The following is a 14,023-nucleotide window of genomic DNA, read 5'->3' as shown; positions in this document are numbered from 1 at the left end:
GAAGTCTCTCTGTTGGGGAAGGAAGGAAAACCCCACCTATTCCAGGTCTGAAAGATTCCAAACTGAATATGAAAACATCATATTAATGTTTAAAGAATAGATTGGAATAAAATCCAGAAATATCAATCTTAACTCTTTACACATATTGTATATGCTATTAAAAGTAATTAAGAAAAATGCAGTTTAGGGGGGATCCAGATTGGTGGTTATGTCAATCAAAGAACAGAAATTAGTAGCTAAAAAATGTGACCCCCAGTTCAGTAAGCCACGATCACCTTTTTGCACATGTTTAAATGCCACTGAAGTCAATTATGTACTTTTCTGAATGGGGCCTATATAGGCCAACCTAGCACTGTTCAAAATAATAAGTAGTAAGAGTCCTAAGAAATGATACTGGCAGAATGAGCTGGGTTAGTTACCAGTATAAACAAATAATTGTTTTAAGGCTCAGATTTGACCTAAAAGTTAAAAATACAGCCTCATTCAGCCCATGTGTTATTAGTCCATTAGTTTAAATGAAGTCACACCAGGGTTTAGTTTGGCCCACTGTGTCCATGACAGTTCTTGGAAAACTTTTTTCCCAAAAGATGCATCTGGATGGAACAGTGTCCAGTTCATAGTGCCTAACAAAAGTCCGAACAGAGAATCAGATTGCTGCACTGCAAATTTCTTCTGCTGCTGTGGCCATCCTCTTGGATGAGGGTATTGGTCTTGCAGAATTTGCTATAAATCCCTAAAGAACCACCTTGCCAAGTTCTATACAGCCTCTTTTAATGCAAGATATGAGCCATCTGAAGATTGTTTACTTTGATGCTTTTTGTCTTTTGCAGTTTAGATACAAAACCAAAGTAAGTTCAGAGGCTTCATCCATCTCTTTTTTACTCTTTATGGGCATTTTGAGAACTCTTTTCACAGCACATTTACACCACAGCTTTCCTTTTTCATGCTCCGGTTTAGGGCTGACATTTGGGAAGACAGTCTCTTGTGGCTGGTGAATTGACATTGGACATAAGTGGCGGGGATGTTTTAAGAACTACCTTAATGCTGTGGGAATACAATATAAGGTCTTCTAAGGCTAACATACCCCGTGCTGACCCTCTCATTTCACAGGTAAACATGACTAGAAACATTCATTTAACAGACAGAAGATACCAGGATACAGAGGTTCAAATGTGGGCTTACTGACGGTTTGGAACACCAAATTTAAGTTTCGGTTTGGACACAATTTTATTGATAGGCTTTATTAGATTCAGAAACTAATTGGGGATGTATATGTATCTAGGATCTTTTATCTGACCCTAACATAACTGAGAGACAAGGTGGGCGAGGTAATATCTTTTATTGGACCAACTTCTGTCGGTAAGATAGACAAGCTTTGGAGCTACACAGAGCTCTTCTTCAACTGGCAGAGCAAGGGTCTAAACTTTTAGAGTACTCAAAGTGTGCCCTAAGGGCACGCCCTTCTGTAGGAAGTCTGGGATGTGGGGAATATTTTTTTCTTAGGGTCACAGTTCTTGTCTCAATACCAATATATGAATTTTAGTCAAATCCTGAAGTGTGCTCTATAGGTTCCTTACACAACAATATCCCATAAATGATTTGGTTAGAACAATTTTTTTTCCAACATATTCCTTTCCTTAGGAGGAGGCATCTATGAGGAACTGAATGGTGGTCCCACTGATGTCATCACTGAGTCTAAGAAACAGAGTCTTCTCATTCAGTTTGATGCCATGAAGATGGTAGATATTCTTTCTGATTTTATTCTCTGTATAGGCCTGCTTAGCAGAGTACCCAGAGACAATATACCGTATATATTGTAGTAGAATTAATAGCTACATCTGTCTAAGCCTGCATTTGATGACTCCAAGAAATAACCTTTTCGCCATTCATTTCCTTGGGAGAGGAAGGGTTGATTGGGGATTGACCTGCAGACTATTTGAGGGCTTGGGGATCTGGGACAGGAAATGGTGTATGACATTGGGTAGAGGTTGGGGGCAGTAAAGAACAACAAGCTGGGGGAGTGAACTGTTGTGGGGACTGATGTCTGTTTGTGATCCTCTTGATCTATTGAAATGATTTCATTTTTGTCCAGCACACAGAGCACTGGATAAGTACTTCATAAATAAATAAGAGATAAGATACTCATTCCTAGAAAAAAAAATTTAATCTTTGTCTTGTGATTGACCTTGGAAGCAGAAGTCTAACTTGAGGTTGACTGTATCAATGAGAAATATGATTGAAGATTTCATGATTAAAGCACTGTTGATGAGGTTGCCTGCTAACCAGTATGCTTTTTTAAAATGTTTGTTTCCTTTTATGTACATTTCCTATATGATTGTCAATATGGAATTTCCACCCAGTCTATTAAGACTAATGATTCCTGAGGTGACCCGGAGTTCTGAATACCTTTCAGACTTTTTTACTAATGCAATCACTGCTTGGTTTCATGTTGTTACTAACTTGTGATGGTTTCTGAGTTGATTCTGAAAAGTTAAGATAGCAGGCTTCTCTGTTCTTAGTTCCAGGACACTCAGATTGAATATCTTCTCATTTGGTGGCTAGATCCCCTGTGTTGTTATATGAACTAAGTATGGGCTGCTGTCCTTGAAGGTTGGCCTCCATTATTACTGTTTCTGTCAGAGGAACATCCAATAATGACCTTTTCATCATTGTCTCCTTGCATTACTAGCTTATTATTCATGTTGACTAGAGATTGGTACCAGCTCTTCATAAAGAATCTTTGTAGTTATCGCATATGGAATCTTGCCAAGGTTGTTATATCAGTACCTGAAACCACTGTTCCTTGTAGCTTGAGACAGACACTAATATATGCTTTCTTTGCCCGTGTTCCATTGTGAATGGCCAGCCAAACTTATCTTCTTGAATCTTTTCTCTGTCAAAGGCATCTCTCATCTTGTGTCATGACTATGTTGAAACCAGCTTCTTTTTGTGGAAATGTATTATGAATCCATGTTTCTGTATTTCTGTCGCTGCTGAGTTAGTCACTTCCTATACTTGCTCCTATACTCCTATGATTATATCCACACTAGAAAGTCATCCAAGCACCAGTATCTGTAAATTCACTGAGACCTGAGCTTTGCAACCGTGTCTACTAACAACCCAATGAATCCCTGAGGAACTCAATCTGATCTCAGTGGAAGGAACTTATACTCACAATGTTTAGCTTAGTAAGTGAATAATAGAAACCTTCCGTGCCAGTCTTATTGGCATGTAGACCTTTAAAAGATCTATGAATGTTATTAAGTTTCCTGATGATATGGGCCTTTGCTTGATTACAATGTTGGAAGTATGTGTCAGGGTCCCCACAGCTGAACCCAGACCCAGCTCATTGCCTTCAGACACACCCTTAAACCCTGCAGCAGGGGAGGGTCCCTGGCTGCTTAATAGTGTTCCATGCCTGCAGCCATTTTCCTGGTCCTGCTCCCTACTCTCAGCTCCTTCCCTGCTCCTGCCTCTTGCTCTGTGTTCCTAGATCCACCCCTGGTTTTCTCCCCCTGGCTCAGAGTTCCAGATTCCTGCTCCTGCACCTGCTCCAGCTAATAATCTGGTTCTGATGCTTGACTACTGATTCCTAGCTCTTGACAATGGTTCACTACCTGGACTTGGTATCTCGGCTCCTGATTTGGGCTCTTGCCACTAGACTTGGTCACCTCCGCTCCACTAGGCCAATCTCCTGCCCTGACCATTAAGTAAGACTGACTACAGCCTGATTCATAACAGTATGTGGCTGTTGGGGTACTCTACCTCAATTTATTCTTTCTTGCTATCTATGGTTCCTTTTCATTAGGAAGCTGGTCTTAGGAAATGAGAATTACTGCTGTTATCTGAGTAGAAGTGATCTTGGCTTGATTTCTCTCCTTCATTGCCTCTGATCCTAAACGTGTTTCTCTTGTATCCTGAGCTCTTTCTAAAATTTCTCCCTTAGTCCCATAGGAGCTCTAAAAGAGCTGTCTGTTCCTTTAAGGTTAGTTATCTACTTTTCCTCTCAGGTTTCTGAAGGAAAGACATTTTTATTTATTTATATTTTTTTGTCTGCTGCATCAGCTTCTACTTTTCCCAGCTTCTCCCTGAACAGTCTGCTTCTTTCAAACTTGGCAGGTGATAATATTTCTTCAAAGTTGGCTGTCTGCCTTCCAAGGACACAGCAAGAGATATCTACTAGCGACAATACTGGGTGCTATGGTCCTTAAGGGAAGTTACAGGATCCAGTGATTATCTCAGCTACGAAAAATGATGCCAAGAAGTATTTTGGATGATAGATTTTAACTTCCTATCCTTTGAAACTTCTATATATTTTATTTTGTTACAGGAGCTGGATGGGCAAAGCCAGTGGTGGATGTAAGAAGGAGCTGGATGGGCAAAGCCAGTGGTGAGTAGAGCTAGATGGGAAATGGCTTACCAGACAGATTTCAAGATTGTTCCCACCCTGAATATGGACAAAAAGTCAAACTTGAAATTTTTTAGTGAGTTATAAATAATAAATTATTATTAGTTATTAGTTTTATAATAATAAATTATAAATTAGTTATAAAATAAATAATGTAATAATAAAAAAATCGGTTCAGGTCAATTGAAACATTTCATTTTGATCTTTTTGAAATCTTTGTTTAGAGAATATCAAAATATTTTGTTTTGATAAATTCTGATTTTAAGTGAAGTTGCCTTAAATGGAGTGGATTTATGAGTGAAGAAATTAATTGAAACTAACCCACTCCTGCAAAAAGTTTTGTTTTCAACAAATTAGCATTTTCCAGAGAAAAAACATTTTGCTGAAAAATTCCCAACCAGCTCTACAGTGGACTCCAGCCCAAAATTTCTCCTAAGGGGCCCCTCTAACTTCCCATATGTTTCTTCTTTTGGGAGAATATCTTGCTGTGCAAGAATAATCATGACTTTTGTCAGGGATGAAGCTGCATTCACTTTTTGGGATAGAGAGGGACTTCACTCCATTTTCTAAGATTTATCTGAACTATCAAATAGTGATCTTATTTTTACTGGGATTTTCCCTCAATGTGTGTTTTACAGAACTCAGATCTCTTTCTTGGGGAAAAAAACATTAGATGTTGATTTTATTTTCTATCTTCAGCTTTTCCTCACAAATATCCAGGCTGGTTATCACTCTTGAATATGGAGTTGAATGATTCTATTGAGGCAGACTTTTCATTTACAATAGCCAATAATTACAGATTCAGAATTTCAGAGTTCTCCTTCCTTCCTTGAGGAACTTCTCTGCCTTCAAGATCCATGTGCAGGAGGAAACACGTGCATGAGGCTATCCTCCTTCAGCCATCCTTACCTCTACCCTCCATGGGATTGGGATGCATGTTGGGGAAAGGGCAGCAGAAGAATGGATTTCGGGGGGATTCCCACTCAGAACACCAGTACAACTGGGAGACATGCATAGCCTCCTCCCTCTGGCTCCATAGTACTAACATGTAAAAGATAATACAGCCTGCCTCTGCTTGTTCCATGAAGCCTCCTTACTGATGGGGCTCCTCCTTTAGGTGAATTTCTGGGGCAACTGCAGTTAGAGCAGTGTTCTGAAGGAGTGGGCCACTGTGGGGAGAAGGTCTCATTGAATGCTCAGGTGGATCTCCTAGGAATCCCCAAAGTTTGTGAGCGGGCCTGTAGCCCATAGAGCACTCACCGCTGTGGTGCCTCCTGCTGGTTGTCCAAGAATTAACTCAATTCCAGCACTTGGAGCGCCTCCTCCTGGCCAGTGTCTCTCCTGCCTCAGGCCCTGTGTCCATCCCAGACCCCAGTGCCCCTTTCCTTAGGGTGCTGCCTACACCAGTACCCCCACACTCTGGGTCTCCCCTTCCAAGTGAACTCCAAACCCCTATATCCACCTTGCCTCAGTGGCTACTGCCAGTCATCATCTAGCCCCCTTTCTCTGAGGCAGACTAAAGTTTGTAATGGCCACTCATCACCAGCAAGGGGGTTGGACTTGCTGCCCTTCTTGGCCCAGCTGTCTCCCTGCAGCCCCAGTACCTCCTTTGGCTTTCCGCAAGGCCTCAGCCTGGGGACTCACCAGGCCTGAGCTGAGCTGAGCTGAGCTGAGCTGAGCTCTGCTCTGCTCTGCTCTGCTCCCAGGCAGCTACATACTCCCCACTCCAAGGCTGGAGTGAGACTTACCCAGCTACTCCCTAGAAGCCCTTCTTATACTGGCCCAGCTAGGCCCTGATTGGCTGCCTCAAGCCTTGGCTGCTGGTGGGTGCAGAGCACCCACTAATTTTTCCCCGTAAGTACCTGCCTGAACCAGGGCCTACATCAGGAGCAAAGAAGTCAGAGAAGTGACCAGCGCAAAATCAGTAAAAGGGATATCAGAATAAAGTTAAGCATGTGCTTAAGTGCTCTGCTGAATCACAGCCTGATTATTCAGCACCTTGCAGGATCAAGCCTCTAGCATACCAGTGTTTAATGGGAATATTACTCTTAAACTTTCTTTAAAATTACAGTTTAGTTGTAGTCTGAAAGGTAACTTTGGAAAAAAGTCATTATGGGAGGTTCCATCTTTATTGTCTCTGTGGCTTCCAGAAAGAATCTGCTTGGTTTATAGGTGGAAATCTGTTTTCTTTTACTAACTGAGACTCCTGAAAATCCAACATGAATGTCAAACTGGACTCTTTCTAGTTCATGTATCTGCAACAATACAGATTTTGCATTTGGAACTCAGTAAATAATTCTGTTCCTTCTGCATGAGCCAGAATAAAACCCCGTTCCCTTTTCCATAGCTATATTGGCTCTGCAGTGCCGAAAAGAGTGAAAACTTATTTTAGGCAGTAAAGTAAATAGATATGACTCAGAATACATTCAAGGGACAGCTCTATTAAGTAAGATGGTACCATTTTTATGTAGTTACTTTTAAAAGCAAAACAACCATATGTTAAGCTTTCTGACATTTACTCTTTCTACTTGGTGAGAATTTAAGAAATGTGACTAGGTCAAATCCCAAAGTAGTTGTGTACTATAATTTTCAAGTAGTACATTAGAGACAAAGGTGTTGTTTTAAGTAAGGAAGAAAGTTATCAGGTGAATTTTTAGTGTGTGTGGGATCTTCCCGATTTCTTCTATGCTTACCAAGCAGATGTCTATGTCACTGTGCTGTTTACTTCTCAGTAATTAAAAACTTTAGTGTACATAGGGAGTAACTTATCTCTTAAAGACCCATGAATCCTTTTTGAATAACCTTTGTTATAATTTTTTTTGAAGTTCTAATCTATTAAGATTATTATTGCTCCCAGGAAACCATAGTGAACTTTGACAATCCTACAAATATTTTTTCCATCCATTTATTTTACTGTTCAGTAATTTTTAGATATTATTTTTCAAATTCATAATTCCAGAAAATGTTGCCATGTCTTTTTTCTTAAAAATAACATATTCACTGATTGTTAAGCCTATCAGATATCATAGTTTTAGCAAAACTATATCTAGCAGACAGCAAAAGCTTGTCTGGATAGGTGTATAAGTTTGTCCTTGTTTATTTCTTTCATTTCACTAGGTACAATAGTACTTCTTATGCAATAGACCAGTGCTTTGTATGTATTCTGAGTCATATTTAGTCAGTAAAGTAAGTAGATAAGTTTTCACTCTTGTCAGAACTTCAGAGCCAGTATAGCTAAGAGAGAGGGATCTGGGTTTTTAAAGGCATGTGTGGATCAGTACAATCTGATGGAACAATGAGGTGGCCTTAAGATCATCAAGACACAACAATGGATCTTGACTGAGCATTATCAATTCTGTGCTCTGCAATCCAGTCCCAAATATGAAAATACACAAAATGCATTCTGTATCCTAGTTTGTTTTGGTACTTTAATATTTAACACTTTATGAAAGGTTGTATGTATGTTTGTAAAATTAGATTTAAAATGTTTTAGACATACCACTTGTGATTCTCAAAACAAAACAGAAGCTAGTTACAATACTGTTTCTAAACATATGTTAAAGTTGAGAATGTGACAGTGTGTTATTCACCTTTTAAAGTTAATATAAGGATGTCTGGAATATTATCAACAATACCCAGACCTATTCTAAATAAAAAAAATGATTTTCATAGTCTCTCTTAGCCAATTAAACGACTGCCATTTAGGAGCCAATTTAAGTCTGTTAAGTACAATCCTTTATGTACTTTCCTGCTTTAAGTAAAAGACCGCTTCCAGCACCAGGAGTATCTGATTCTTACAGCATCCATGACACTTGTAAGCAGTCAGTGGTCAGAACACCACTACATATCCTTCAAATGATATGGACCAGTGAAGCTGGAAGGTATCTTCACTGAACCAAACAGCCTGGTATCTCAGCAATCCACCAGGACATGACATGACAGGACATGAGCCCCAGCATGCCCCAGGGTTGTGTGTGGAATCTAGACTGAAACAGGTAGTGGATTTTGCATTTTGAAAGTCAACTGTTCTGAATGTTGAAATCTAAGGATATTTACCAGAAATAATTTTTGCTACAAGTGTTTGTATTCTTTTTTTATTCCGATATTTACCAATGGGAATCATTTAGATACTTTGGTGATGGGTGCAAAAAATCCCTAAAACAGACAAACAGAGATAATAAAAGAAGGCACTTGTAGTATTTCTAAAGCTAAATCATTTGGGTACATACTAAAATTAGATTTTCAAAAAATAGTCTGCATTAACAGTAAAATATCATGTCATTTAAAATCTTAATATTATACCACTCTTTCCTATGAATACCAGGTATTAATAATAGCCCACTTAATATTAATAATAGTTAAAATGCAGAGCAAAATCTTCTAAACATGCTTTGATTTTTGTAATACTGTGTCATCGTATTTGCTTTATATCATTCAATTTTTTGAACAAAATGAAGTATACATGTAAGGGAAGAAAAATTAAACCCCTCAAATATCCTTTTAATTTAGTTTCTATTTACTAACTACTCATTAAACTATATGGAATGCTTTCACCTCCTGACACTAACCTCACATTGTCAGTCTTTTACATCACGATTCATTACCTCATTAACACGAAAATAACTGAGATGTCATAGATATAAACATTATGAAGTCACAAGTTTTGATGCATAATATGGAATTTATCTGAACATCAATAATATCAGAACAAGTATAACTGCAATTCTTCTTACAAAAATCAATTAATGGGATTTAAATATATGTATTGTATTGTACTGAAGATGCATCCCCTTCTTTAAAGAGATAGAATTGGGGGGAAATGGCCTATAATAATTACAAGAAGTTCTCAAGTTATGAATCTTTACATGCACAGTCAAATCTAACCTTTACACTTTAAGGCTATGGATTAGGCGTGATATCTTATGGAGTTGTGGTGATTACCACAATAGAAAGATGGGAAGCTGACAAGATACTAACTCCTAATGCAAACAGCCCTGGGAGCTCATAATAGGATTTAAAACTGATGCTAGTAAATCATGGCTGTTTGCCCATACAGTCTTCTTCCCACATTATATTTTAAGAGGCAGCTACTAAATCGTAATCCTGTTTGCAATACACACCTCTAAAAATAGTTTTGTAAATACCAAACTATACGGTGTTGTAGTGTCTGGAAAACAGCATAGTATCTTTTCCACTTTGCTGTATTTCCAACCACCCAGTACTGACAGTGGTATGCAGTGAGAAATTACCCCCTCTCTCTCTTTACCCTAGTCAGTTTCCGGTCAGACGTGTCCTAGCTTCATAAATGAATGGAGAGATTTTAAAAGACAGAAGCATTTTGCTCTCAGATATTAGACAGATCAGCATCAACTTCGGCATCAAAGCAACTTCTCTGATCACTGAGAAAAGGGGAGGGAACAAAACAAAGTTTGTTTGGCAGGGCTGGGGGAAAAGGGTAGCACCGCAATCGTTCATGTCCATCTTTGTCTGGGTTGTACTAAACAAGATGACACTGAAGACATGTGACACTTCATTAATCAAAAGTCCTTTTCCGGAGTCGAAGGTAGGTTAAAATATTACAAAGAGGTACAGCTAGCTAGGGCTATAGCAAAACCTTCTAGAAACGTTAGCTGCACAGCACAATCACTCCATATCAAACTGACCGCACAGATCATAACTAATGGGTCAACAACACTACCCACGTTTTTGTTCCTTTCGGGTGTAACAGACTTGGCATTTTTCTAATGCGCTTGTGGGTTTTATATCCGATACCTGTGGCTGTGTCTGCCCCCCGCCCCCAGCTCAGTGTGTGGGTGTGCTAGAGGGGGCTCCCTCCTCCCCGCTGCATGCCCCTCACCCCACCTCTCTTCCTTTGTTGGATCTTTTCAGGTTGAACTCAACTTTTACCCCTCCAGGCATTTACTGAAAACCACTAAGTTCGTGGCTGAATCACCCCCTCCCACCTGCCAGCCACTGTCCTCCATTCAGCTTCCCCAGCTCCCCCTTCCTTACCTGCTGGCCAGGCTCTGCCTGCAGTGCTGCCTGAAGGGCATCAGGTGGTAGTTCATGGCGTCCAGCAGCAGCTTCTGGCAGACGGGATCGGTGCGCATGAAATCCACGGACTGGACCCGCTCCACCAGCTCCGGGGCCGGAATGAGGGCGAAGCGGAGCCGCTTCATGAGGTCCGGGGCGTATTGCATGCGGGTCTCCCGGTCGTGCTCCAGCCAGAGCACGGACATTTGGAAGAGCGCCAGCTCCGATTCCACAGGGGGAGGCAGCGAGTCGAGCAGGGCGCGCATCTCCTCGAAGTTGAGCAGCAGCACGTCCTCCACCAGGTACTTGTTGGCCAGCTTCTTGGTCTCCTCCAGGCCGTGCAGGGCGGCGATCTTGCACACCTGCTTGTAGTTCTGCACCGAGATCTGGTCGTTGAGGAACTGCACGCACAGCTTGGTGACCTGCGGGATGTGCAGGATCTTGCTGACCGACAGCACCTCCTCCACCGTGTCCAGGGACAGGGTCACGTTGGCCGTGTACAGGTACTCCAGCACCAGGCGCAGCCCGATGGACGAGCAGCCTTGCAACACCAGGTTGTTGATGGCTCTGGGACTGGCCAGCAGCTTGTCCTCGGGGGAGGAAGAAGGGGTGCCCGGCTCCTCCTGCTGCTGCTCCTTGGGGGGTGCCCCCAGGCCCAGCCCGTCCTGAGCGCCCGGCCCCAGCGCCAGGGGTTGGGGGTGGCCGCCACCGCCGCTGCTGGAGAAGAGGGATCGGAAGTACTGGGAGCAGGAGGCCAGCACGGCCTTGTGGCAGTGGAACTGCTGGCCCTGGGCCGTCAGGGTCACGTCGCAGAAGAGCTGCTTCCTCCACAGCAGGTTGAGGCCATGCAGCAGGTTGTCGCTGTGGCTGGGGTCGAAGGTGGAGGTCCTGTCCCCGGATCTGGACATGGCGAGCAGCCTCAACGCACCTGCCTTTAAACCCTCCTCCAAGCTGGGCAAAGGAGGCAGGGGAAGGGAAGGGGACAACAATAAACACAGAGCTTTACAGCAGGCCTGGAGCACTCATCATTGCTAGATGTGCATGTTTGCAACGCAAGAGCCACTCCACTCAGCCGCCCCCTCCCCAGAGCAAGGGCCCTAAAGCCATGCACAGCAGCAGCAAGCTGGCGCCGGGTGCATCTGGGAGCTGGAGCCTGCACAAGCTCCTGGGGCCGGTGCCTGGCGCGGGGGCTTTGTCCTCCATGCACAGGGCTTGTGCAACTAGGGAGCAGAGGGAAGCAGAGGGGCAGGGAGGCGCGCGGCTTGGGGACCCCCCCCCCCACACACACACACAGTTTGCAAATCGTGCTTGTTTCCAGGGGAGGAGCGAGGAGTTGGGGGCTGTTTTCAAATGTGAAAACTCTGCGATGCGCCGAGAAACTAGCCACGGGCTGGCTGAGAAACCCCCCCCCCCCCCCCGCGTCAGCCCAGCGCGGCAATACAGCCTCGGCGGCCCCCTGCCCAGCCTGTTGCTCTCCCTTCCCTTCTGCTGCTCGCGGCTCTATAGCGCCGGGCTCCGCTTAGCCCCGCTGCAGCCCGCGCGCGTCTGTGGCCCGGGGGCCGGCGCTGCCCCGCGCTCCCGCCGCTCCGCTTGCGCGGCTTGGCGCGAGTTGGCAGCCCGGCGCTGGGCAGGCGGAGGAGGGTTGGCGGGGGCGGGGGGAGCCTGGGCTTGTCCGGCCCTCCGGTTTCTTCGCCTCGGGGCAGGAGGCGCCGCCGCTTTTTAACTCCGCGAACTGTGGGAAGTTCAAGTTGGGGGGGGGGGGGGAGCCGCTGGCATCTGCCCCGCCACTCCCGGAGACACCCCGCTGCGCCGGGAGGCGCCGCCTGGGGCCGGGGCTCGAGCGCCGAGTGGGACCCTGGGACGGCACCTTCGCGGGCTGGAGAGACGGGGAGCGGGGCTGGCCGCATCCCGCCTCCGAGAGAGCCGAGCCCGCCACTGCTCTTCCCGCTCCTCGGCGGGACCCTCCCGGGCCCGGCTCCTTCCATTGCAGCGCGGCCGCTCACTCCTCACTCTGAAACCTGCTTTCCTTATATTTTCCCCTATTTACTGTGCGGGGGGGGGGGGGGGGGGGGGAAGAGGTCGCCCGAGCCACTTTCCCTGCCCCGCTCCGGCTGAACACCGCCCCCCCCCTTTGCCTTTCCAGCATGGGTTTAAGAAATCTCCACGAGCCTCTCCCTTTAAGTGGACCCGGTCATTTCTCCCCCGCCCGCCCCCCAACCACACACACACAAACACACACACACACACACACACACTCCTCCTCCTCCTTTTCCCTCCCCTTCTTTCTTCCTCGTTTGCCCATTTCTTGCAATGGGAGTTTATTCTCCAAAGGCGTTTGTTACACAACTCCCCCCCCCCCCACTCCCCGCCAGCACACACACAAATACACCCCGCTCCTCCCCACCAACAAACAAACCAGAAGACACAAGAAAATACACACAGACGGCTAGACACAAGGCCAGAAACTTACCTGCTCCACAACCAGCGGCCAAAGTAAAGGTTCACTTAAGCTCCCCCCCAAAAAAATCAATTGTCCTTCCTTTTTAAAGGTTGGATCGCTCCTTCCAAAAAAAACCCCAACCTTCTGGTTCCCAACTCGGAGCAGTCACTCTTTACAATTTATTTTGTCGTACATCATTTGATCACCATGAATTAGCAACAGCAAGAAAATGTAGGAGAGGGAGAAGGAGAGAGAGAGAGAGAGAGAGAGAAAGAGAGAGAGAGCGCAGAGCTTTCTGCAAGAGAAGAAGAAGAAAAAATGTACGTGTGACAAATTATGCTACCAAGAAACAACACATCATTATCCTTGGGCCTGGGGCTCAGTGAGTCGTAACGAGAGTAATAGGAAATCCACGGTTGGGGAGAGAAACGGTCGTGCATGGCCAGTGGAGAGAGACCATACAGGGGGATGGATGCTGGAGAGACTCGCAAAATTATGGCTCAAGGCTATTGTAAAAATTGTCGAGCGTAAATGACTGCGATTTCAAACATCTTTGGAAGAAAGAAGGGGAAAAAGCTAGCCCCCCCCCTCCTCTCTGCCTCCCTCCCTCTCTCCCTCTCTCTCTATAAAGAACCGTCAAGTTTTAGTGCGCATTGCTAATTAGTCAATTTCTCTCTGCCTTCACAGGCTGGCGACTTTGCTGCTGAGCTGAAACTGCTAATTTCTGTGACCAGCTTTTTTCTTAGCTGTGATCTGGATGAATGAGTAGCTGTCTCACAGAGATGACAAAAATAAACTCTAATCCCCCCAAAAATTTCCACTACATCTTTCTCATGCATAGATTTATGATCTTCAAGCGCCCTGTGCAATATGCAAACTTTTTGTGTGTGTGTCTGTGTATATACCGTTGTATTCAGGTTGCACTATATTTGTATTCTGCCTTCCCCCTGGCTGGGAAGGAAATAACGTGTGATCTTAATACACAAAATACTCACTTTCTGTCTCCCCCAACGTTGCATTTATGTTATTGGTTTGACAGGTTACATCCTCTGTCCTTGCATGTGTGATGGGGCTGGGGTTGAGGTAGACAGGAGAGGAGGAAAGTGAGGCTAGTAAATGGTATTAGTGGTAAATCGTTCCCT

General features: G+C 44.4%; 1 protein-coding gene across 5 annotated transcripts in view; it reads right to left on the bottom strand.

Moving 5' to 3' along the window:
- The window catches only part of KLHL14 (kelch like family member 14), a 77,340-nt gene extending 64,213 nt beyond the window's left edge, over nt 1-13,127 (bottom strand). For 3 of the 5 annotated variants that reach the window (XR_012157229.2, XR_012157228.2, XM_073331291.2), the window contains exons 1-2: nt 12,309-12,512; nt 10,421-11,392 (exon numbers count right to left, since the gene is read on the bottom strand). Coding sequence is in view for 3 of the 5 variants with exons in the window: in XM_073331291.2 (XP_073187392.1) it covers nt 10,421-11,349 (929 nt within the window). In the remaining 2 variants the exon portion in view is untranslated. Of the gene's footprint in view, nt 1-10,420; nt 11,393-12,308; nt 12,542-12,911 lie in introns of those variants that run through there. The other 2 variants (XM_073331290.2, XM_073331289.2) reach the window with 2 other exon arrangements.
- Nucleotides 13,128-14,023: the final 896 nt, after the last annotated feature.

This window comes from Lepidochelys kempii, chromosome 2 (assembly GCF_965140285.1).
Source record: "Lepidochelys kempii isolate rLepKem1 chromosome 2, rLepKem1.hap1, whole genome shotgun sequence".
Taxonomy (NCBI): Eukaryota; Metazoa; Chordata; order Testudines; family Cheloniidae; genus Lepidochelys; species Lepidochelys kempii.
The sequence above is the reverse complement of the archived record's forward strand: the minus strand, read 5'-3'. Positions and strand labels throughout refer to the sequence as shown.